At 45.9% G+C, this 25,544-nt stretch overlaps 1 protein-coding gene across 4 annotated transcripts in view; it reads left to right on the top strand.

Moving 5' to 3' along the window:
• Nucleotides 1-459: 459 nt before the first annotated feature.
• PICALM (phosphatidylinositol binding clathrin assembly protein) overlaps nt 460-25,544 on the top strand; it is a 62,443-nt gene continuing 37,358 nt past the window's right edge. For all 4 annotated transcript variants that reach the window (XM_038761862.1, XM_038761863.1, XM_038761864.1 and 1 more), the window contains exons 1-2: nt 460-595; nt 24,578-24,720. In XM_038761862.1, coding sequence (XP_038617790.1) covers nt 466-595; nt 24,578-24,720 — 273 coding nt within the window. In that variant the 5' untranslated portion in view covers nt 460-465. The remainder of the gene's footprint in view (nt 596-24,577; nt 24,721-25,544) is intronic.

The raw sequence follows: 25,544 nt of genomic DNA on the forward strand, positions 1-25,544 counted from the left end.
GGGCCGGCGGGAGGAGCAGGGGGCGTGTCCAGGGGACACGTGACCCCGGCGGCGCGGAAGGGGGCGGGGCCGGGAGACCCGGGCGAGGGAGGGGGCGTGGCCAGGGGGTCACGTGATCCCGGGGCGACGCGGGGAGGGGCCTGCGCGCGCAGAGGGGGCGTGGCCAGACGTCACGTGATCCGGCGGCGCGGGGAGGGGCGGGGCGGGCGGCCGGCAGAGGCCGTGGCGGCTGAGGCGTCTGAGGCGGCGGCGCCATTTTCCTTCGGGCTCCGGCCGGCTCGGCCCGCCCGCCCGCCTTCCTTCCGTTCTCCGTTCCTTTTTTTCCTCCGCCCGCCCGCCCGTCCTCCCGCCCGCCGGGCCGCAGCGGCCGAACCCCCCCCCCCCCCCCGCCCCCGGACGGCCGGGTCCGGGTCCCGGTCCGGGTCGGGGTCCGGGTCGGGGCCCGGTTCCCGGTCCGGCCCCGCCATGTCGGGCCAGAGCCTGACGGACCGGATCACCGCCGCCCAGCACAGCGTCACCGGCTCCGCCGTGTCCAAGACGGTCTGCAAGGCCACCACGCACGAGATCATGGGGCCCAAGAAGAAGCACCTGGACTGTGAGTGGGACACCGGCAGCCGGCCGGCCGGCCAGCCAGCCAGCTAGCCCCCCTCCCGCCCCCGGACTCCGGCTCCCGCAGCCTCGGCACGACCCCCTTCCCTTCCCTTCCCCTCCCTTCTTCCTTCGTTCCCCTCCTTTTTCCCTTCTTTTCTCTCCCCCTCTTCTTCCCTTTTCTTCTTCCTTCCCTTCTCATCTTCCTTCCCCTCTCTCCTTCCTTCCCTTTCCTTCTCTTCCCTTTCCTTCCTTCCCTTCTCTTTCCTTTTCTTCTCTTCCCTTCTCTTTCCTTCCCCCCTTTTCCTTCTTTTTCCTTCCATTTCCTTCCCTCCTTCCTTTCCTTCCCCAGTTTTACTTCCCTTTTCTCCTTCCTTCCCTCCCCTCCTTCCTTTCATTTCTTTTCCTTCTCTCCTTCCTTTTCCTTCCGTTTCCTTTCTTTTCGCTCTCTCTTTCCTTTTCCTTCCCTTTCCTTTCCTTCCCTCCTTCCTTTTCCTTCTCTTTCCTTTCCTTCCCTCCCCTTCCCTTCTTTTCCCTTCCCTTCCCTCCTTCCGTTTCCTTCCCTTTCCTTCCCTTCCCTCCCTTCCCTTTCCTTCTCTTCCCTTTCCTTCCCTCCTTCCCTTTCCTTCCCTTCTTCCCTTTCCTTTCCTTCCTTCCCTTTTCTTTCCTTTCCCTCCTCCCCTTTTCTTTCCTTCCCTTCCTTCCCTCCCCTTTCCCTCCTTCCCTTCCCTCCCCTTTCCCTCCTTTCCTTCCCCCGCCCCTCTTCCCAAATCATCCCCCCCCCCCCCCCCAGCCCCACTCCAGCTCCCCACGGAGATCCCCCCCACCCCGGGCCGGCCCTCCCGACTCCCAGTGCCTTGGGCATCTTCCTGCCCACCCTTGCTCCCAGTGAGTTCTCCCCAACCCCTTCTCCCGGCTGGATTATTCAGCTTCGTTGCACATCCATCCTTCCCCCCCCACTTCTCGCCCTTCATCCCTTCCTTCCCTCTGGCTCTCCCGTATCTTGGGTAGAAGGGGGGGGGGGGGGGGGAAGAAGAGGGGAGACTGAGGATTTGCTCGGCCGACCAAGGGGGCACTCTCTTTTTTTTTTTTGGAAAACTGGACGTGTTCGTGGGGCCTCCGCCGGGCTGAGGAATGGGTCTCCAGGGCCGGCGTCTGTCTCAGTGTGATCCTTCCAACCAGGTTCTGGCGAACGGGGACAGTGACGAGGCCGGTTTGCCGGCTGCGTGGATTTGGGCCAACATCCCCACTCGGAAGCTTAGAGGAGGAGGAGCGGAGTGTTGATAAAGTGTTGATCGGTTTGTAGATCTGACTGTCCATCGCTTCAGTCACCTCACGGCAAACATTTTAGAGACCGCCTTTCCGCCGTTTATCTAAATCTCCGCGTTAAACCTGCGCTTAGTGCTGTTGTCCATGGACCGTCTGAAACGGTACCAGGGGGTTTGAGAGGTATCTCCATGGAGCTGGCATTAGAGAGGCGATTTCTCTTGTTAGCTTGCGGGCTCACAAGGTCTGGGACTACTGCTCTCGTTACCCCTTTCTCCATGGACGGAACTTTTTTGTGGGAAACTCTGCAGAAGTAGGTGGGGAAAAGGGTAAGACTTACACAAGGTGAACAGTACTACTTTGCCCTCGTTGTATGTGTTAGGGGGGCGGCAAACTTAATGGCTCGACCAGGCGTTGACCTGAAACTTTCCAAGGTGAAGTAGGGAAGGGAGACATTTTCCCTTCCCTTAGACAAGGAGCATCCAGTCAATCGGACGTATCATTTTACTGCACACAGTAAGCGCTCAATAAATACGATTGAATGAGTGAATTTTACTCTAATCACACTTAGTGAAGCAATCTCTGGGACCTTAGGTTGAACAGCCTCTCTTGCCTGCTTTGTGAAGCAACAAGGGAACTTGGCCCGCTAAGTAATGGAGTCTGAGAAGGCTGGTTTCCTCTGCCTCTGGAAGCCTTTCAGGAAACTCGTGCTTCATTTAACCCAGAATTCGGTCAATTGTCACTTCAAGACATTTCAGACCTCGAATTTCATTTTCCTAGTTAGGGTCTCGGTCCTGGGTATCTGATTTTACCCCCTTTCTGGAGGAATGGTTGATTTGGGGAATGCATCTACCTGAACGGCGGCCTGCTTCCTGTTGCCTTCCCCTTCCTACTCCTTTCCTAAGCGGGTGTTTGGAAATGGGGTAGAGAGCGAGCATTAAAAGGCCTTTTGGAAAAAGTACTGTAATTTGTCGCCGTAACAATTGCCAAGCGGAGCAGGTTATTGCCCGAGACAAGCGGCAGGTAGCGTGATGACTTGAGAGATGATGCTGGGTGGTCTGTTGTGGCTTTCTAAATGCTAGCCCTTTTCCGTCTAATAACAGCTGTGGCAGATGTTGGCCAACTGGGCTTAGATTGATTAGAGAATATTCTAAATTCACGGGCCAGTTGAGTCAGCGGTTTCACTCCCTGCCTTGTTTACATCCGGTGACCTTTTCAGGATTCAAGTGGGACCAGTCCTTAATGTCAGATGTTAGGTATTATGAATACTAAGTGGTGTTAATTGTCAAGCTGTTACTATTGGTCTCTGTTTTTCTCAATTCTTCACCGCCTCTCACCCCTGTCCTTGCAAAGTTTGGTCAAAATCAACGCACTCTCTCTCTTAAATTTAAACATTTCCCCTGCTTCTCTCCTCCCCCACATGACTTAGTTGCCAAATTCCTGTTTTTCTCTTGAGCAGTCCCAGCCTGATTAAACAAAAGAGAAAAGACAGCCTCATACACCTAGTAATTCTTCCTCATTAGCCAACTTGAAGCTTCAGCTAAAAAGGACCAAACAGTCCGTCAAAGTAGGTCTCCTAGTTCTAGGAATCTGCTTTCTCTTTAGGGCAGTCAGGACTTCTGAACAAATATGCCACCCTTACCGTCCAGATGACCACATTCTTATATATTGGATGGAAAGCAAAAATGTCCTGTTATCCAGGATTTGTGTTTGTATCACCTTTTCATTCCCTCTGTACTGTAGCAGTATAGGGGGCTGCACCTGTCTAAAACTCTTCACACTGCTCATAGTTTTTTCATGTCAGTGTTCTAGACCTTTAAGTGCCCATTGTAATAATCACGGTGATATTTAAGGGCTTCCTTTGTGCCAAGCACTGTAGCAAGCACTGGGGTTGATAAAAGATAATCAGGTCAGGCACAGCCCTGATCTCATATTGGGTGGGGTCGCAGTTTAAGAGGGAAGATGAACAGGTCTGGGAATTCCCATCTTAAATGAGGGAAACTGAGGCGCAAAAGGGGTGACCTTTTGAGTCACTCAGCTGAACATGGTAGAGCTATTTGGGGGGCTGAGCGTTTTCAGCCTGCCCCAACTAGAGCCACCCCCAGCTCAACAACCAAAAGGACACGAGCGTTTCTCACCTGACCTCACTTCTGGGGAGAAGGAGCGGGTTTGCAGGGCACACTTGCGCAGGAGCTGGACGTTGCTGGGATGCACGCCGGGCCGGGACAGGAAAGCATGAGTGTCGAATCAGTCAGTCAATCGCATTTCTTGAGTGCTTACTGTGTGCAGAGCACTGTACTAAGCACCTGGGAGAAGACAGGATAGCAGACACAGTCCCTGTCCAAAGTGAGCTTACAGTCTAAAAGATATAATGTCCGGCTAAGCAGCAAAGAGAACGGTGCTAAATCTCTCAAGTTTCTTTCCTTTTTCATCTCTTTCCTTCCTCAGAGGGCCAGGTTTTTAAGGTTTAGGGGTTCACGTGGGCCACATCGCGGTGAAGCCCAGATTGGGTCAAGTTGGGTCCCTAAAATGTGAGCCTGTTCTGGCTGTTTGTGAGGATGGGGAAGGGCTGAACTTGTCCCCCTACATTGGGCGGACTCAAACTGGTCCCCCTACGTTGGGTGGACTCGCTCTGCGCGGTAATGCTTGTGGCATTTGTCACGGGCTTACTATGCGCAAAGCACCATACTGAGCGCAGTGCGAGGTATGAGATGAACAGGTTGGACATTGACCCTCAGTCCTGGAAGCTGGGATAGTAAAACTGAAGTCATTCACAGAGGAACTAAATAGTCATTCCCAGATGACAACATTAAGGGCAAAGTCCTTGTCTCTTATCCGTGTCATTCTTTCCTAAGCATTTAACACGGTGATTTATGCACATTGTTTTGTTTTGGGTTTTTTGGGTATTTAAGCGCTACGTGCCAAGCACTGTACTAAGCTCTGGGGTAGATGCAAGCTAATCAAGTTGGACACAGTCCCTGTCCCACATGAGGCTTACAGTCTTAATCCCCATTTTACAGAGGAGGGAACCGAGGCACAGAGAAGTGCAGTAACTTTCCCGAGGTCACAGAGCAGGCAAGTGGCGGATCTGGGATTAGAACCCACCTCCTTCTGATGCCCAGGCTCTATCCGCTAGACCACGCTTCTTCTGAAATGAGGGCGAAAGCAGCAGATGTGGCCTTTTAACTTGGAGAGTGCCTAAACATTTAGTTTTTTTCTTCTCTGTTTTGCTTTCCTCTTGTCCTTTGTAGTCCTCTAGTATTTCCATCCCCCTCTAGACTGTAAGCGTGTTGTGGGCAGGGAACTTGTCTGCCAATTCTATTGTATTGTACTCTCCTAAGGCTTAGTTTAGTGTTCTCTGCGCACAGTAAGCTCTCAGTAAATATCCCAGATTTTTCAGCCTACTTTTTTTCTTGATTCTTCCCGGCTTTGTGCCCTTTTTTTTTTTTAACCTGTTCTATTAATATGCCTCTCCTGTACTACTTCAGCTGTTTTCTCCTCCAGGCCCTGTAATAATGGCCTTCATTTCACCGACACTTTTCACTTCTGAAATTCCTGTCATGTTTTCTGCCTGATTTCAAGTGTTACTGTAGAAAAATAATCTGTAGTAACTCATCAACAAATATTTACTAAATGCTCAATGGTCGTGTGCAGTTATTATTATTATTATTATTGTCTACACCTGGCCAGTTTGGCTCATTTTCAGTCGTTATTTTGGGGACGTGCTTAGCTTAGAGCCAAGTTGACAATAATAATAACAATAGCAGGCCCATAGAACAAACATTACAGAGTCCTCAAGCACCACATTTAGTTTGGCATGGAGGTGGAATATGTAGTAATTGTATTTAAGGGCTTACTCTGTGTCAAGCACTGTATTGAGTGCTGGGATAGAAACAGGATTATCAGATGAGACACTGCCCCTGTGCCACGTGGAGTTTATCTAAGAGGTAAGCTATCTCATTCCCATTTTACAGATGAGGAAACTGAGGCACAGATGTTAAGTAGTTTAGAGTCTAGAGGACTGAGAACTCCTTGTGGGCAGAGATCCTATCCACCCACTCTTTTGCATTGTATCAGTCAGTCTTTGGTATTTATCGAGGGTGTACCATGTGCAGAGAATGGCACTAAGCACTTGGGAGTGTCGAAGACACATTCCTACTCTCCCAATAGCTTAGTACCGTGCGCACGGTAAGCGCCCGGCAAATATCGTTAAATGAAGGAACTCGCCCAAGGTCACACCATAGGCCGAGCTGGGATCTGATCTCAGGTCTCCTAACTCCCTGTTCCAGATACCATCCTTCGGAGTTTGATATAGCCCGGGAGAAACCGACCGTGTCTTTGAGGAATGGAGTCAAATGGAGAAGGGGAGGAACAGACCTTACGTATTAAATCACATGCCAGCTTAGCACATAGCCACGTGAAGGGGGAATGCTGTGGGTTGAGATGAGTGATTCTGATGCCTTACGCCTCCATCTCTTTAGGGTTGGCTCCCTCCATCTCTCCCCGTTCCTTCCTTTCCCGACTACTGGACTTAGAGGATGGGTAGAATCCAGCATTTATAGGCATATGAGTTTTTGCCTGAACTTCGGGGGTCTTGGGAATGTTTCAGGCACTAGCCATAATGATAATTGTGGTTTTTGTTAAGGCTTACTATGTGTCAGGGTTTCAGGCACTAGCCGTTATAATAATTGTGGTATTTGTTAAGGCCTGCTAGGTGTTGGGCCCAAGATAACGATCGTATGGTGCGACTCAATCCGCCAGTCACTAGTAATTGAATGCCTGTTGAGTGCTGAGCATTGTACCAAATGCTTCGGAGAGTCCAGTAGAGTTAGTAGGCAGGATGCCTGCCCTTGAGGAGCTTTCAATCTAGCGGGGGAGACAGACTCTATAGGAGGAGGAAAGAAAAGGAACCCACTACCAAAGGTAACCAAACTCAGGAGTGTGATCTTTGGCAATATAAAAATTTCAGTTGCTCTTCGCCGTTCAGTTCTGTCCTTTCTTTCTGGTGTCAGGGGGCTTACCTCTTTCTCTTAGTGTTTTTAGCTCTTTGGGTTATACACACGTAACTGGCCTGGCCTAGTGGGTAGAGTACGGACTGGGAGTCCAAAGGACCTGGGTTCTAATCCCCACTCCGCCACTTGCTTGCTGTGTGGCCTCTGGCAAGTCACACCACTTCTCTGTGCCCGTTACCTCATCTGTAAAATGGAGATTAAGACCGAGCCCCATACGTGACATAGACTGTGTCCATCCTGATTAGCTTGTATCGGACGTAGCGCTTAGTACAGAGCCTGGTAGCCTGTATCTAAACTAGCGTTTAGTGTGGTGCCTGGCACATAGCGCTGAACAAATACCACACACACACAAAATAGAAACTCCTGCTGTTTTCCTTTTAGGAAGTCCTAAAAGTGCAAAAACTAAATCCATCCCAGAATTGATTCATGAAGGTAATCTTGTAAATTCGTGACGATATTTAAGTGCTTACTATTTGTCAAACACTGTTCTAATCAGGTTGGAGCCCCTGTCCCCTTGGGGGCTCACGATCTAAGTATTAGCTCCAGTCTCTTTACATTTGTGTACGTGAACGTTTTTATGGCATTCACCTGCTGACTTTGATTTTTACATAATGTGTGTTTAGTTTTGAAAGTGCAAATAAGCTATTCCACAGGGCGATTTGGAAAAATCAAACTTTATTTGTAAAACGGGCATTTGCTAAGGTATGAACTAGAAGACCTCTGCCAAGGACTCGCTTGACTAGAAATAAAGTAACTTTGCCTTTTGAAAAGGTTTTCATCGTAAAGGCCAGTAAATAGAGACAGTGTTACTCAGAAGGCCCATTTTGTGGTTAAATAGCTTGTTACACTGACTTTGGTTCCTGGAAAGACAACAGCGAAGTCTGAATTTCACAACCACCCTCTCTTCCCAATTTATGCCATGTTCCTTAAACTTGTAGCTGCATTGTATGATCACGAAATATTTATTTTTTACACACGATCTGGAGTTGTGCACGTGAGCCTCCTTATTATGGTGAAGACTTGTACAGTTGGGGACTCTCTTTAAGATGTTGGGAACTCGTTGCTGTAGCTGATGGAAGGGGCTGTCTGCCACTTTGGTTTTCTGTTCTTGAATGGGACAGAGTGGAGGGGGTAGAATATAGGTAAGAATCTTAATCAGGCACTCTATGCCTCAGAAAATACCTATCACGTAGTCCTATTTTCCCAGAATTCAAGCTGGCTTCTCTGTACTTTTCCTCCAAAAAACAAAACAAACAAACAAAAAACCCACCCAAAAACAAATTTAGAGAAGTAAAATGAAAGCTTTTCTTGGGAAGAGACCCAAATCCCACCAGTGAGTCAAGTTTTCCTGGGCACTGTGTGATGTGCCCATTGAAGATTATTTTTAAATAAAAACCCTGAAGAAGCCCTTCGGGAGAAGCAGCTTAGTCTCCTAAGAAGTGGGATGGCATATGGAACCATCAGGAACCATCCTGCTGACCCGCCAAGATCAGGGTCCGCATCCAAATGGCTCACAAGGCATTTTTTTGTTCACATTCATTCATTCAATTGTATTTGAGCGCTTTCTGTGTGCAAAGCACTGTGCTAAGTGCTTGGGAGAGTATAATATAACAATAGACTCATTCCTGTCCAAACGAGCTCACAGTCTAGAGGGGACAGACATTAATATAAATAAATAGGTAAATAAATTTCAGCTCTATACATATGTGCTGTGGGGATGGGAGGGAGGATGAATGAAGGAGCACGGAAGAGCGTCGCAGAAGGGAGTGGAAGAAGAGGAGAGGAGGACTTAGGGAAGGCTTCTTGGAGGAGATACGCCTTCAATAAGGTTTTGAAATGAGGAAGAGCAATTATCTGTGTGATATGAGGAGGGAGGGCATTCCAGGCCGAAGGTAGGATGTGGGCGAGAGAACGGCGGTGAGATAAGATGGCAGCTAGGTAGATCACATACCTGGAGAACTGGGAACAAGACACAGTATTTCACAAGGGGAATGGCATTAGAGTATCTTAAATGCTAATTATTAGTATTTATTGAGCACCTACTGTGTGGAATACCGAGAGAGAGAGAGCAGTAGATATTAACAGTAGGGAAAATAATCGAGAATATTAGTGAAACCAAAGACTGAAGTAAATTGTAATGGAAGTCTCACTTTCTCTATCAACTACAGATAGGGGTAAGAGAGACCTACAGCTAGAATAGCATCCGTGAGGGAAGCATTAAAATGTTTCATTGGGAAACTTGTTCAGCTTCTCACAGGGCATGCTCTGCAGATTGATCACAGTGAAAAAAACTGCAAATGTGGAGAGCAGTGGGGAGCTTTGAGTGCCAACTCTGGAGAAATTTACTTGAAGAAACTACTATTTCTCGCATTTCATAAGATGACTGTGCTCTATCTATGTTGCGGGAGGCGGCATCTGAATGAAGGAATGTTTATGTGGAAGGTCATAGTTTTCTTCTAAAGATGATGATAATCGTGGTCCTTGTTAAGCACTTTGACAGTGCTTGGCACATAGTAAGCGCTTACAAATACCATAAAAATGTTAGCGTCACTAAATAACCTTGATGGTTGTACATTGCTACTTGCACTTCCTTGCCCCTGCCAGTCATGTCCCCACTGTGGCACGGAATAATAACGATGGCATTTGTTAAGCGCTTACTATGTGTAAAGCACTGTTCTAAGCGCTGGGGTGCAACAAGCAAGCAGGGTTGCAGCCCAGTGTGAAGCCCGTCCCAGGCAGGACTAGGGAGTAGAGCCCCGGCGGCCCAATTTTTCCAAACGCTGCTCACTGCACGGAACCAGCTTCGGGGCCGTGTTAATGGGGAGTTGTTGAGGAGTTGGGAGCACAAGTCTGTGTTTATGTAGCTTGTTTTCAAGAGTAGGATTGGGTAGGCTGGTGAAAGCATTGGGCTGGTACCTTCTCCAATAGCAAGCGTGGTAAAGTAGGAAACTAGTGGGGTTGTGACCTCTGAGTAAAACATCAAAGCTGATGTGGGGATGGGGAACGTTTCCTCCAGCTGGTAGGTGGCCTCAAGATATATTGTAGTGTAAACCTCAGTTCTGAGACGATTCAAGTGCCCTAATGTCTTTTTGCAGTGCTGTGGGTATTGTTTTCCGTGTGGGGTTACTTCAGATGCTTCTTCAACTCCCATATGAGGTGGAGGTGGGCAGGGAGTAGGGAAGGAAGCGTTCCCTGTCAGATGGTTAGTTTGATTTATTTGCGGGCTATGTTTGTTTTTGGGTTTCTTTTTCTTTTCCTTCGGTACCAGGAAGTAGCTCAGGTCAAGCGAGGGCTCCTTGATCATACAGTCAGTCTGTCGATGGTGTTTATTGAGTGCTGACTTAGTGCAGAGCACTGTATTAAGTTAGCACTTGGGAGAGGACAGTACAGTAGAGTTGACCGTCACATTCCCTACCCACAAGGAGTGTCTAATTCCTTAGTATTTGTCTGCAGGATCTGTGTCTGCAGAGTGAGCTAGATTTTTCAACTTGGCATAATCTTTGTGTTTAAAAGGTTGCCTCAGTGAGCCAAAGAGTTCTTTCTTTCTGCCTTCCCTGCCTGCATTGCCCTAGTTCAGCTCTCCATTTATCAACCCATTCTGGGTTCAGGCCCAACAGAATTGGGGCCGGTCTCTAGGTCATTGTCGATGGTTCTGCCCTGTTGTTTAACATTAAGATCGACTTAAAGACGATGTAGATGCAGTTGGACAGGGTGTGTGGAATTTGCATAAGCTTTGCAGTTGAAAACTCTCTAGATCTTCCCATTTGGACCGGAGGGACCTTGATGCAGATTAATGGTGTTTTACTCTGCGAACCTCCAATAGAGTTGCTCGTCGCCTTAATTAGCCATTGAATACTTGCACCTCGGTAACAAAACGCCCAATAATTCACCCATTGACCAAAGTAGAAAACTGAACAGTGGTACAGGAAATGGACGTAATCACTTATAGGGGGTGTGCGTGTACGTCTTCTCATTAGTGAAGTTAGAGTTGGTGGACTCGTGGCTGGTCAGATAATTTTATATTCTGTTGGAGAGAAGTAATTTATCCTTGTAAATAGCCATTGACTTTACGTTCTTCAAGAAGAAGAGATGGGTTATTTTTTTTCTTCCTCAGCTGTAAGTTCATTGTGGGCAGGGACTGTCTCCCAACTCTTACATTATATGCTCCCAAGCGCATAGTAGGTACTCAGTAAATACCATGGATGGATCGGTTGACCGATTCATGAATTTTGCTGGCCGCTTACCTCTTGAGGTAGAGTGTCTTGGGAAGGGGGTGTAGCCTGTAAACTTTTTTGTAGGTGGTGTACTAGTTTAGTAAGTCAGTGTGCAACCCTGCATAAACTGGTAAAAATTATGATCTCTAGAAAACTGAACTCTTGGAGTTTGGGGTGATGTTTTCATGTGAAATTTGTTCTTTACGTGATCACTTTGTCTCTCATTCCATAATTGGAGAATGTAACCAATTTTTATTCCCAGTTGTCCACTTCCTTTTAAAATTGTAACCAGCTGTCTGCAAGCTGGAGTGAAAAGCTAGAGTTTAACGGGCAGTTGTACTTCACTCTGCTCCTCTTGCCTTGCAAAAAAAAAAATATTTACATTGTCCCAGCTTTTCATCCAGGATTTTTCTGCCCCATTTCCAAATAAGCCATTTAGTGAGCTCCTTCTCAGTCTGTATTTGCACAGAAACATCATTTCAGGGTTTTGGCCTATCAAGAAGGTTATAACGACCTGCCAGTGTTTTAACATCAGCATTGAAACTGGGCTTATCACAGCACAGAATCGCTGTGAGAGAATGATGGAAAGCAGTGCTGAATGTTGAAGCGAGGAAACATTTTAAGGTTCCGATATAAAGATTAGGGCCCTGTGGTCTGGAAACACGGAAGCTGTGACGGAAGTTAAAATCATAAAAGGGGTGAATGGGAGACCGTGGCTTGGGTTTTGGATCACCGTGTACTAGAATCCCCAAATGAGATTGGGCACCCTTTGGAAGCGTGAAGGTGGTCGGTCAAAACTAACAGAGGGAAACACTTATTCTTAAGGATTCTTGCCACCAACTTGCCAGCGATGGCAGGATTTAACAAATGCTACCAGGAGGCCACTTTTGAGAGTTTCTGGGATGTTGTTGGGGCAGCCAGGGCCTCGATGACCTAATGACTTATTGTCACCTTTTGACATCTTTGAAATGGGGGTGGTCCCTAGGAAGGGGCGTCCTCCTACTTATTCATGACTCATCAGGTGGAAGGGTCACCATTGGCAACTCTCTTTCTCTGTCCTTGGGGTTTAAATGAGAGGAAATTAAAAGCGGAAAACAACACAGATACGGAAGGCCCAGGAATTCTGCAGAAGAGATGCCAGTGGCCTGAGAGGGTTATTGTCACCAAAGAATACTGGCTTAACACTTAATATGTCTAATTCACATCCCCAGCACTTTGATGCATCCGACTTTTTATATTCAACTATTTATTCAGATTTTTGATCCTGCACGTTTGTGCTACTTCCTGTTTTATTCTCGTTCTGCTCCTGTTTGTAATTTTATTTATTTATTTTTTTGGCCTGTCTCCCTCACTAGGTTGTAAGCTTCTAGAGGGCAGGGCACAGATGTCTTGTTCTTGTGATACTCTTTCCAAGTATTTGGTGATCTGAATTCAGTAGATGCTCAGTAAATACCATTGACTGATGTAATCCTCCTTCATGTGGGTAAGCCGGTCTTGACAGTCAACAATATCAAAAGCTGATGTGTGGTTTGTCTTTGTGCAGTCAACAAAACTCGAGCACACAAACTGGAAATTTTGAGCCACCGAAATCAGCGTCGTTCCCAAGTCTCCCTCTTGAAATACTGTGGTTACCCTTACGTCCTTGATTCAAGACATTGTCACAGTGAGAAGCAGCAGGGCCTACTGGAAAGAGCATGAACGTGGGAGTTGAAGGACTTGGGTTCTAATCCCAGCTCTGCCACTTGTCTGCCATGTAACCGTGGGCAACTTACTTAAATTCTCTGTGCCTTAGTTACCCCCATCTGTAAGATGGGGAATAAGACTGTGAATCCTATGTGGGACAGGAACTGTGTCCAATTTACCTTGTATCTACACCAGCGCTTAGTACAGTGCCTGGCACATAGTAAGCGCTTATCAAGTACCATTAAACACACACCCACACACATCTTGTTGATCGGCAGGAGGCAGTCTGTATGTTCATATGGTCAGGGCTGTCACTCATGCAGCCAAACGCAGTCCCATGACCCCCAGAACCAGGGCATAAAGACAGTGCCCAGTGGAAACCTTTCACCCCAAGACTGATTTCTAGAAGCCCCAGCTTTTTCTAGCTTTCAGAAACACCACCTTGCGAAATGCGTCCTTATGACCGGATGAGTCTCCTTTTGCGTTGGCTCAATCCAGTCATGCTACTGGTGCCTTTTGCCCTGGGGATGGCTCAAAAAAAGAAGAAAAAAAGGCCCTGTAGCACTTTGAGAACCCACTTTTCTATTTAGGAGTCAGAGTTCTCCCAGAATCACACGTTGGTTTTTGTGAACTTTCCAAAGGAAATGGGATGAATGTATTTTAGTGCCCTTTCTTTGAGGGTGGGGACAGAACTCTGGGTTCATGTTAACTTTCATGAGTGAGTCTAAAATTTGGGGGGAATGCAAGGACCTGCATTTTGCAAATTTTTGTGGTGGGAAGTGGTGGGCTAGCATTGCCAGAACTAAAGCAGATTCTTACCCTGATTGACTTCTGAGATACCAGTAATGATGTTACATTTGGTAAGAAGCAGGACGATTTGAACTGTACAGCTGGCAGCTCCTCCTCTGTAGTTTTCTGAATTGTTGAATTCCTTTAGAAAAAATTCAAACTGATCCCTGGGGTCCTCGCTGACTCTGCTCTTAACTATCTTTGGGGGTTATTTTTATCTAAACATAAGTGTCATCTTGAAGAAACATGTATTTAAGTTCGTCAGAAATACACGGAATTGAACCACACCCACAAAGCCGTTTACCGTTGAAGCCTGTTTCGACTGTGGATCCTTACCCGCCAAACTCTACCAATTGATTAATCAAATTCCCTTTATAAAACTTCCTTTGGGGGAAGCAAATTTTCAGCGCTACACTTCTGAGTTGGTAGAATATGCTGTTATTGCATTTGTCTCATCTGAGGGAGGGGGAAACATTCCCCAAGCTTCAGAGGGAAAGTTCAAACCGGATTTCATTGGCTTTTATTGTTTCTCACTGTTCAGAATGCCTTGCCAGAAATAGGCTAAGGAACCTCCAATCCTTCAATGAACTTGACACGTAATCCATCCTGGCCTCCTTGCTCAAGGAGTACCAAATCTGATCTAATTTAACATGAGCCGCTCTGCTTAGAGAGTCTCATTTTGGTAACATATTCCAGGGCTCTAATGACCTTTGATGCCAAACAATTCTTTCACATGTCTATTGTCAATCTCTCCTAGTCGAGTTGGAAACAACCCATCGTCCACTAGACTTTTGCGGGATTCCTTTGTAGTTTTCTCACTCCCATCTATGTAATTCCAATTCCTCCCCCGTTAATCTCCTCTGAACCTTCTCTGAGTTCTCATCGTCCCAACTTGATGGAATGCTCGTTTGGTTTTCTCTCAAGTGAAGTTTGAACATTCCAGTTTACCAAGGTAAATTACTTCAATGCTAACTCTTCCATAATTCATTAACTTTTTTTTTTTTTTTTGGTCTGGTTTAAACTTATATTACTTTTTCTGCTTAGGAAGCCAGAATGCTGGTAGCTGCCTCTATAAAGGGAGTCAGGCACTTGTTTCTCCTTGATCGTGACTTGAGTTGGATTGGTGGTAAGAGTGTTTCCATGTACAGAATTCTAATTGAAATGCTGCAGGTAGACTTTTGCAACTGTTGATGTTTTATTCACTTTCTGTTTCTCTTTGCAGGTGGAATTATGACTGTGACCTGAAGAAGGGGACAAAATACCCGTTTTAAAGACATCATCAACATGCATTTCTGGTTAAACGCGAGAATGAAGTTTTTTGTCCATTTTAAATAAATTCTTTTCAAAATCTGATGTCAAATTACAATTTGTTAGGCTTCACTTACGTAGTCAGCTCCAACTTTCCTTAAAAGCGACATTGAATCCAAAGCTGAGGAAATAAAATTCAAATAAAGCCAGAGTTCTACTTGCTCTGAAGTAACTTGAAAAGTGTTAGAAATTAGGGATGAATTTCCTACTGAAAATGAGTCTGTTCCAAGATCACAACACCCTGTATTTCTGGGTGTCCACCAAGTATTCATTCATTGTCGTATTTGAGTGCTTACTGTGTGCAGAGCACTATACTAAGCGCTTGGGAAGTACAAGTCGGCAACATATAGAGACAGTCTCTACCCAACGACGGGCTCACAGTCTAGAAGGGGGAGACAGACAACAAAACATGTGGACAGGTGTCAAGTCATCAGAACAAATAGAATTAAAGCTGTATGCACATCATTAACAAAATAAATAGAATAGTAAATATGTACAAGTAAAATAGAGTAATAAATCTGTACAAATATATGCAAGTGCTGTGGGGAGGGGAAGGAGGTAGGGCCTGAGGGGGATGGGGAGGAGGAGAGGAAGAAGGGGGCTCAGTCTGGGAAGACCTCTTGGAGGAGGTGAGCTCTCAATAGGGCTTTGAAGGGAGGAAGAGAGCTAGACGGTGCAGGCTGGGCTGGAGAAGGAGAGAAGGGAGGTGAGGCAGGATGGGGGAAATCAAGAGCAAACTATCCAAACTCTCCCAAGGCTTATATAGATCATCAGTGAATTGCAACATTCCTTGAAATGACGAAGTGGTCTGCTGTGGGTTTGATCGCCAGATTCTAGACCTGTTGATGCATCTGTAATTTTTCATGAGTAATCCCCAAGTGATGTTAAAAATAGCCCAATTTACTCCGTTGCTAAATTTAGATTTTTCTTTTCCTAAGAAAACGAACCCAAGAGTTTAGGGAACAAAGATCATACTTGAGATAGTCTTGAGTTTAGGGAACGAATAGAATAACAGCAATAAGTGAAGAAATAGTTCTTCAAGAGAAATGACGCTCTCATTTGACTGTGGTGTAAACCATCTCAATTCTTAAGATGACTGTTGTCTACGTTTGTCCACATTTCTGAAAAAAAAATGGATGGCTCCTTATAGCCTGACTTTATGCAGGGAGCTGGATATTGGGTTCTTTAGTCTCTCAGTTTGAACTGATCCATACAGAAAATGATTAAGTCACTGGAGCAAGTGCCCCTCCCTGAGGAAAGGTGCAATATACTTTTCTCAAGGCCTGAGATGACAACTTCTAGAGGTAATAAATTGTGACCTTTTTGATCAGCCTCGTCAACTTGATCACTTTGAGCAGATTTTTCTCTTTTTATTTAAAATGATCCAATACCAAAGTACAGGAGTCTCGATCACACCCATCTTCCCCTCCCCCCACCACCTGTGAAACGTTCCTAAGGGTGAAATTTTCACTTGTGAACTGTTATTTCAAAAGGAAATACGAGTGGTTCTAAGCATGTTCATCCAAAGCAGCAACATCCTTATCCATGCATTTTTGGACTTGTTTCAGAAGGCCTTCTCTTTGTCATTGGAGGTTGTGGATATAAAGTTCACATGCATATAATTGTGCATGGACATATCCCAGTTCCTTCATTTTTTCAAAACTTTCATATTTTTGACTTAGGGGGTGTGTTATTGTGTAAGTCTTCCTTCATATTTGGAAGCATTTCAGTTAAAGTAAATCAAGCCGGTGTGTAAATCGCAGTGCAAACAAGGATATACTGGCGGGTCCTTTTCTCTTTTTCAAGAGGTGAGAACACAGGCTTGGTGGTTTCTCCAGCCAAAAATAGCCTCCAAAATCCTCTTATAAACTTTAAATAACTCTCCCATTTCCTTTGTCTGAATTTGTGCAGAGCTTCTGTTGTACTAGGAGCTGGGAGTGCCGAACGACTCATGGTGCCGAAAGGAGCAAGCGATTAAGGTGTATGTATAAGGAATGAGTTTATGGGTAGAGAACTGAGTGTGTTGGAGCATTTTTTTGTATTTCCTAGATTGTGTTCTGAGAATTAGGACAAATATGGAGTTAAAAAAAAAACAGATGTGTAATCCTGGTGCCTGAAGGGAATTCCTTGGCTCTTATAGGACAAGTGGTGATAGAAGGAGCAGAACGCATTTGAGGCAGAGGTCCTGAGTTAAAACTGTCACTTGAGCTCTTTGTCAAATACTACCTTCTTGGTATTCAAAGATTGTCTAAGCTGAGAAGTTTTATTATGTAAAACCTGCATGGCCCTTGGACTACTTGACTGGTTCGTTACCGGACTGTAAGTTTATTGTGGGCGTGGAAAATTTCTACCAATTCTGTCGTATTTTGGTACAGCGCCCCACACACGGTACGCCCTCAATAAATGCAGTCGATGTAGCAGAGCTGGAAGTACTGATGAGAGTGTTAATCGGTGGTAGTTATTGAGCGCACACTGTGTTGAGAAGTTAGGTCACAGGTTACGTGCTAGACCAGAGGTCTCCTTGGCCAGGAGTTGGCAAACTGTGAAACAGATCTCTGGTGCTCAGTGATGGGGGCATTAGCCAATGCATTTACCTCTACTTGCTTGGTCATTGAACTGTCATGCCATGGGGACCCACCGAAGGGGTCTGAGTAAGGGGAAGAGGAGCGTGTCATTTTAGGGGGTGGTTCCTTCTCTTGTGGGTTAGTCCATTGATTGACCGTGGCTGAGCCGGCCCCAGATCAGGTACCCCTGCGTGGAGGGCGTAACTCTGTCATCACTTTGGACATTCAGTCAAACCTCACTAATTTGCAGCCCACTGACTTGGAATTTGGGGTAACAGACAAGTGAGCAATCTCATCACCCCTCCGCCTCCCACCTCCAGGGCGTAGCCGCAAAACCAAAGCATCACTTCCTTCCCCTTTCAGTTCCCTGCCTTGTCTTTTTGAACTCATTTCACCCCTGCCCTGCCGGAGCCTCCCACTTCTAAACACTCGCCTCTCAGTTGCCGGTTGGGGGTGATGAACAGAGCGACAGAAAAGTGTATCTGCACACAATAGCACTGTTGTTCAAAATGAAATATTGAGAGGATGAGTGATAGTGGGGAGTGGCAGAGGTATGAAGCTATAATGGAAGATTTGCAGAAAGAACATTTACCAAGAGGGGTAAAATCGGTTCCACCAAGATAAATGAGGCTTTCATGTGAAGTGCCGGAGTCAGGTGAGGGAAAATGGGGGACAATATGACTGTTCCAGACCAAGAAAGTGGAAGTGGTCAAGATGTGTCAAGAAGGTCAATTAGAGGCAGCCCGAAAGAAGAAACCGTTTATACAGAATTGAAATAGCAAATATGTAAGATGTTAAGTGTGGGGTATTTAGGCTGGTGTGCCTCTTTAAGAGTTGGGAAAGTTCCAGAGGTGATACGGATTTGCTGGGTCAGGAAGCAAAAGGAAAAATGAAGCCAGTTGCCCAATGTACCATCCAAAGTGGCCTCGAAGCTTGATTTGGTTGGAGGCCTTGAAAGCCAACCAAATACATTCCGCTTTTTGCTTGATCCTCCTGCTTGTTAGTTTGTAAATGTTCAGTTATTGAGGTTGCCCAGACAGCTTGTGCTCTCTCGCTCTCTCTCTCGCCAGTTGTGGGTCGGAAACGTTTCTACCATCTACCAACTCTGTTGTATTCTCCCAAGCACACAGAGAGCGTTCAATATGATCGATTGCTAGTGTAGCCCTTTGTGGAGTTGGTAGGGCAGTGTATCAAAGGCGGGTTTGAAGTGCTACAAAAAAGCAGGATTTAGTTCTGCCCTCACTTGCTTTGTGACTAATAGATTGGCATGGGAGAACTTGGAACGAAGCCCTTAAAATCTGTAGACTAAAAACTGCCTATGAATCAAAATAAGAGATTCTTTATGACTAAAACCCACCATTTGTTGGTGAGGACGGAGTACGAACTAGAAGCAGCATGAACTAGTGGAAGGGATTGAGTCACCTTACTGGGATTCCAGTTTTAGCTCAGCTACCAGCTTGCTGGGGAAGTTAGCCAACTTCTCTGTGCCTTGGCTTCTCATAGCTGTAGTAAGGTAATAATCCCTGTCCCATCTTGCCTCCCAGGGCTACTGGAGGACAGAATGAAAAGCGGTGAAGAGTTCTCTGAAAAGTGGTATTGCAATTAAACCTCCCAAGGCCCTTTCCTAGCTTTCTAATTTTACTGCTACGTTTGTTTGGGAACAAAGGCCATCCACTGACCTTTCGCTGTAATAGAAAATTGGGTGTAAAACGAGGCTATTCCTGTTAAATCTCATTTCAGTGGATATGTGTGTTGAGTATTTTTTTCCCCTAAAAAAAGTTGACCCTATTTGAAATCAGGTAAACCAGAATCGCAGTTACACTGTGAACATCGAGTGAACTAGAGAGTCACAACTGGACGAAAGGTTTCCACTCTGGACGGGGCAGAAAATCAGTTGAATCGGTCCTTGGTTGATGAGGCAAGAAGTGCTGGCTCCCGCTCTACTCCACGCCAAAGTTTCATCACCTTTCTGTGCTTTTTATGCCAGGAGAAAGATCAGAACTGCTTTGGAGTTCCACCTGGTACATATCTGGAGTTTCACGCAAGTCCTATGGGTAGAAAGTCCTGAAGAATGTAATGACTTGATAATTTTGAGGAAGTCATTTGAGTATAAAAGTAAACATGTCACTTCTCAGTAGATAGGTAGGCACTCCTTACCTGCCACTCTTTATCTGTGCTGTAGTTAGTATTTGTAGCATTCTTTCCTTCTCCCCGGCCCTCCTAATTATCGCAGAATTTCCCAATCTTTTGGAGGAGTAGAAGAATTGGTGACTGGGAAATGGGCACTAAATGAAAAATATTTTTCATGGGATTCTTGGAGAAATGGCCCTGTTCCAGTAGTCCACTCTTACTTATTTCATCAGAACTGCATTTCTGAATCTGACCTGAACGAAATTGTGTAAGAGAAACAAACTTTGTGATTCCCAAGTCCCACCTGGCCCATTTTCTTATAGTAGGGATGGGGGGGATAAAAAAAAAACCCAACAATCCCGTTCTAGAATGGGAGTAGATAATTACAGGGGAATAGATGCAGTTTGGTTATTTCTAGAAAACCCTGAATGAATTTGCAGTCAGAATTATGGTAAAAATGTTCTATTTTGTTTTGGGAGCGTGGACTCTTCAGTTAAGCGTATTGAGTGCTTACTGTGTGCAGAGCAATGTACTAAAGCACTCGGGAAGAGTACAATATAACAAGAGTTGATAGACACACTCCCTGCCCACAACAAGCTCCCGGTCTTCACTTGATTTGCAGGGAGCGAGTGAAATTGGGCTTGTGGCTTTCGGAGGTAAAGACTGGCTGAAACCGTGTGGATGATACTGCTTTTGGTTCAGGACTGCCACATTACAAAAGTGTCCCCTCTAAGAAAAAATGTGAAATCCCAATAGATTTATCAGGTAGCAGGAGCAGTAGAAATTTTGAAAGTGCCTGGGAGATACAGAAGTAAAAACAAAATTTGATTTTAATTTGTAGTGATTTTTCTGTTCATTGGCTACCTTTGGCCTAAACTCTGTCTCCTCTATGAAGGGGTGTGCTGTTCAAATGAACATGCCCAAGCAGTTTCACTTCGATTCTTTCCGATGCTTCCCAGCTGCTCCGTAGACCCGTGCAAAAAAATTGAAATGACAGAGAATAGAACTGGTGGAGCAGTTTTTTGGTGGGGTAAGGGGGATGAGAGCACTTTTCTAGAGCACAGATATTTCTGGAGCATGCTTTAGACACATGTGGATTGTCCCGAAGTGAAATGACTTCTTCGACAAGCGTATGCCAGCATGTAATTATTTTTTCCCTTAATTTTATTTTGATGACTCAGAGCCCCTCCGGGCATTTTACTCGTCTTAGCAGATATAAGCAGGGTTTAGTGCAGTTCCTTATTCCAAAAGAGACGTCTCCTGGATTGAGAGACAGGAAAGCAGAGGTGGCTGTGGCAGTGCACAGATGCATGAGTTTTGATTAGATTGGCTCACCCAGGATTGGTCAGAGGCGGGGTAAACATTTTCCTTCCGGAGTGGTGGAGTGCAGTCTTGGAAACATTTTCAGATTACCCCTTATGAATAGGAACATTGTGCAGGGAAAAAAAAATGTGAGCCCAGGTTCAGGCCTGAGAGCTGTCATTCGTGGAATTAAGCGAGCAGTTAACCGGCACCTTATTATAATAATAATATTAATAATAGTGTTGTGTGTCAAGCACTATATTAAGCACTGGTGTAGATGTGTGATAATCACAGCGTAAATAGGAAGAACAACAGGTATTGAATCCCCATTTTACAGATGAGGGAATTGAGGCACAGAGAAGTGACTTGCCCAGGGTCACACAGGTACTAGCGGAGTGGGGATTAGAACCCAGGTCCTCTGAATTCCCAGGCCTGTGCTCTTTCCCCTGGGCCCCACTCCTTCCCGTTCAAATGGGATATCATTCCCTCCAGCCCTGTAATAGTGGACAGGGTCCCTTGATGGTCACTGTTAGCCTGGTTCCCAACTTCAATGGTTTTTCTCCCGATGAGAGGAAATGAGGTATTCAGACCTGTCAAAATGGTAATCAGTCGTATATATTAAGTGGTTACAATGGGCAGAGGACTAAGCTCTTGGGAAAGTACGGCAGAATAACTAGCAGAAAAAGGGTAGTCATTCCTGTGCTTCCAAAGGGTATTAGGGTTGGGTACTTCTCTGGTTTTTAAACCATTCTGTCCTCCCAGTTATCAAAGATGAAAAGGTTTACTTTGTTGAAAGTGTTGAAGAAACAACTCAGTAGCCTCAGGACAGATGGCTGGCAGTGAAGCTTCTCCTGAAGAGCTTGTTTGTGCTGCTTTCCCTCATGGATCTGTAATTTTCTCTTCCTTATAGATTGTAGGTTCATGTCTATCAACGCTCTAGCATTGTACCAACCGATTAGGACTGTGCTGTGCACACAGAGTGCCCAATAAATATCACCGATTCTGCCATCTGTCCCTTTCCACATTTGGCCACCACCATTACAAGTTGGACAGAATCATTTGCTCTAACAGATAGGGCTCATCTTGAGATCAGATTCAAGGCTTGAGAAATCTAGGTGAAGTTCAGATGAAATTTAAGCGGTGACCTTACTTTTGATACAGTAGCCCATAGCCCTGGTAGCTGTAGCTCCCCAAGGCTCAGCGCCATTCATTGAGAAAGACCGGTCTGACGTCAGCCGGCGAGCGGCTTTTGGCACAAGGCTTAAGCCCTCAGATTAGGAGGCGAACTTGGTGGGTGTGAAATTGGGTGATGAGAGAATAGCCGGCCTGCAAAACTCTTCCTCACCGTTCCTAGGGAACATATGTGAGGGGGTGGAGGAAAAGTCAATAGCCAGAAAGTCCATGTATGAGTGAGACTTGTGTTCTCCTCTATCTGTCCTGCTTTCTTATAAGGGGGTATGACCGGGCCAAACGGGCTGGGGGCTAAGTGGATTAAATGTGCAGTTTACTGTACCTGACTGAGCCAGGAATAACCCAGCAGTGGTGTGGGAGGGGGTGACAGGCCTGAAGTGCCCAAGACCAGAAGCTGGGACCCCCCATCTGCTCTGGTGACTTAATCGGAATGTGGGGAGTAGGGGGGGCATCTAATGGAGGGTGGCCCCTGGGCCTGTTGGGATTGCAACTCTTAGCAGCTGTAGGGAGCAATCCGGCACATACATTAGTCCTTTCTCCCCCCATCCCGTGCTCCCTTCCTCTCCCACTTTGTCCCTAGAGGAAATGAGGTGTAGACCTGTCCTGGCTTGGTCTAGGCTCTCAGTCCTAGCCTGACTGGCAGGGTCTCACCTCTGACTCTGGAGCCCAGGGTTTTGCTGGTGGTTGGGCTGGGTTTTATTTTATTTTATTTTATTTTTTTGGAAGGGCGGGGGGTGCCCAAACAGAAGTCTTCCTTGGAATTAGGTTGATTTAGTGACCTGCGGTTAGCTATTGCCTAATAATAATAATAGTAATGGCATTTATTAAGCACTTACTCTGTGCAGAACACTGTTCTAAGCGCTGGGGAGGTTACAAGGTGATCAGCTTGTCCCACGGGAGGCTCACAGTCTTCATCCCCATTTTCCAGATGAGGGAACTGAGGCCCAGAGAAGTTGTGACTTGCCCAAAGTCACACAGCTGACAATTGGCAGAGCGGGTATTTGAACCCATGACCTCTGACTCCAAAGCCCGGGCTCTTTCCTACTGAGCCACACTGCTTCTCTTAAAAGCATAATGGCTTTTAAGTCCCAAATATATGTTTTGATATCAGACAGAATGCAGGATTCTCTGTACCAACCCCTTAGTTGTGGGCCAAAGGCATTCTAATAGGGACAGCCGAGCTTTCCTGGGTAGAACGACAATTTTCTTCTGCAAGGTTCAACAGTGATTAAAGGGAAGGCGGCAAAATTACCAGCTTCTGATGGCCTGCTGCAGAGCAAAGCAACAGCCCAGATGATGATTGTTTCTCCTCTCTGTCCTTGCGTTGAGTTCCAGACCCAACACTCCTGCTGGCTGACCGAGGACAGGTCCCTTTGAACAGCTGTCTGCTTTCCCTGGACTCTAGTGCTCATTTCTTCGAACCCTACAAAGCATACCTAAAACCCGTGGCTGGAGAATCAGAGCGTTTCGAGTGTTCAGTATTGACGGAGCGAGTTTTGCCTGAGACCTCCTCGATCAGAGCTATGACGTAGTGCTGTAACAGGAGATAGCAGGTTCTCGGAGTCCCTTCAAACGTGGGCCTTAAACCTACTCTCTCTCAGGGGCAACACCTTCTAGGAAAAAACTTGTGTTTTCTTGCCATAAATGAAAAAGGATTAGCTTGTGCAGTTTCTCCCTTTGGGGCCTGTAGCCAGTCTGGAAAAAGTGCTAAAAGATGATTCGGTTTGGCGACAAAGTAGACAAGACTGACTGATTTCACTTTCGGACACATCATATGTTTGGGGCCAAACAGGAGATAGAGCTAGGTATATGTTACACTACTTAAATCAGATCTGCTGGTTTAGTAGGGTTCACTTCCCTAGTGGGTTTTGAAAGCTTTTCAAAGCCCGATTTTGGAGGCCAGGCTCTGAGTGCACATCTCAAGAACTACCTTATTAAGTAACCAGAAGCCTCGGTTTCCCGCCGGGCTCGTTTGTTTTCCATCAGGGGACGCTAAATACAAGGACCCGTCTGCCGGTGACTCTGCTTTGGCCAGGTTTCCCGGACTAAAAATGAAAAGTGACTTGCCTGCCCTCTAGAAATCTTCCAGAAGTAGTGGATGGCGCCGTGGAAATGGGTGGGGCGCCTAACCTAGGGGAACTGGATTGTTCTTGGCAAGAAGCTCTGTGGTTGATTTTTGTTCCGTCTGTGAAGATCATATGAAGGACTCTTAAAAGGATGAAGAAGTTACAGAGCCATTGTGGGGAAAGGAGCTTCTGCTTAGGGTGTGAGAATATCTTTAATCGTGAAAATCTCTTACGATAACTCAGCGTCTGCCCTCTTTCTCTTAAAAGTGCCCTGAAAAGAGTGATAAGAGTGCTAAGCAGGAAAGAGCTATATGGGCTCTCTTGGTGTAGAGAGAAGAAAAGCGGCCTTCTGGCCACGCCATTGTCCTCAGAGCCCTCGGCCCTAGCAGTCCTCAACTTCTGTGAGTGTTAAATTCACTTAAAGCGTAAATGAATGAAGAGGTGAACCTTTTTGTACCTTTCAGATTTGATCCAGTGCACTAACGAGATGAATGTGAACATCCCTCAGTTAGCGGACAGCTTGTTCGAACGAACTACCAACAGTAGCTGGGTGGTGGTCTTCAAGTCTCTCATTACGACCCATCATCTGATGGTGTATGGAAACGAGGTAAGTACAGCTGGCCTATAAGTCGTCCTTTTCTCCTGGAATGATCACTCGTCGGGCAGAGGGGCTGCTGTTGTGAGAAGCTGGTGATGGGATTTTTTTAGGTGAGACAGCAAAAAGTAGAGCTGTGTGTTTGTGAGGGCGAAAGTACATGAGGTATTTTAAAGACAACAGTAGGGAGTCATTAGAAGGGACTCTAGTTCTTCGAGGGACTATTAAGGAAGGGAGAAAACACGTAAATGCACTTGAAGATCAGAAAATGCAGTGAAAATGTCGAAGGTTTATCAGCAGTTGCTTTTGCTCTGGACTCTTCTTCTGCCCGTCTGGCTTAGGTTTTAACCGGTCTGGAAATGCTTTGGGCTCATGAAAGTCTAGCATGTAAGTCAATCAATCAATCGTATATATTGAGCGCTTACTGTGTGCAGAGCACTGTACTAAGCGCTTGGGAAGTACAAGTTGGAAAGCAGTCCTGTAGGAGAGAACACGATCATCACAGACAATTCTTAGCCTCCCGTCACCTCCTTCGAGCGCAAGTGGAAATTTTCAGCCTATTGGTTTAGTGGTGCTTCTGTGCACTTGGAATAAAGTAATGACTTGTGCAAGTTGTCTGAAATTGACACTTATAAAATACAAATAAATTAGAATCCGAAATACAGACTTTAATTTTTCCTCCCACTCTAAGTCTGTGAGCCTTCCGTATGTAGTGAACTTTGTTTCTTAGTATCTGTAGGCAAGTTACAATATCCAGATTCTTAGATCGGCTGAAATACACTTTTTTTTTAATGGCATTTATTAAGCGCTTACTATGTGCAAGGCACTGTTCTAAG

The sequence above is a fragment of the Tachyglossus aculeatus genome, chromosome 20 (genome assembly GCF_015852505.1).
Source record: "Tachyglossus aculeatus isolate mTacAcu1 chromosome 20, mTacAcu1.pri, whole genome shotgun sequence".
Classification (NCBI taxonomy): Eukaryota; Metazoa; Chordata; class Mammalia; order Monotremata; family Tachyglossidae; genus Tachyglossus; species Tachyglossus aculeatus.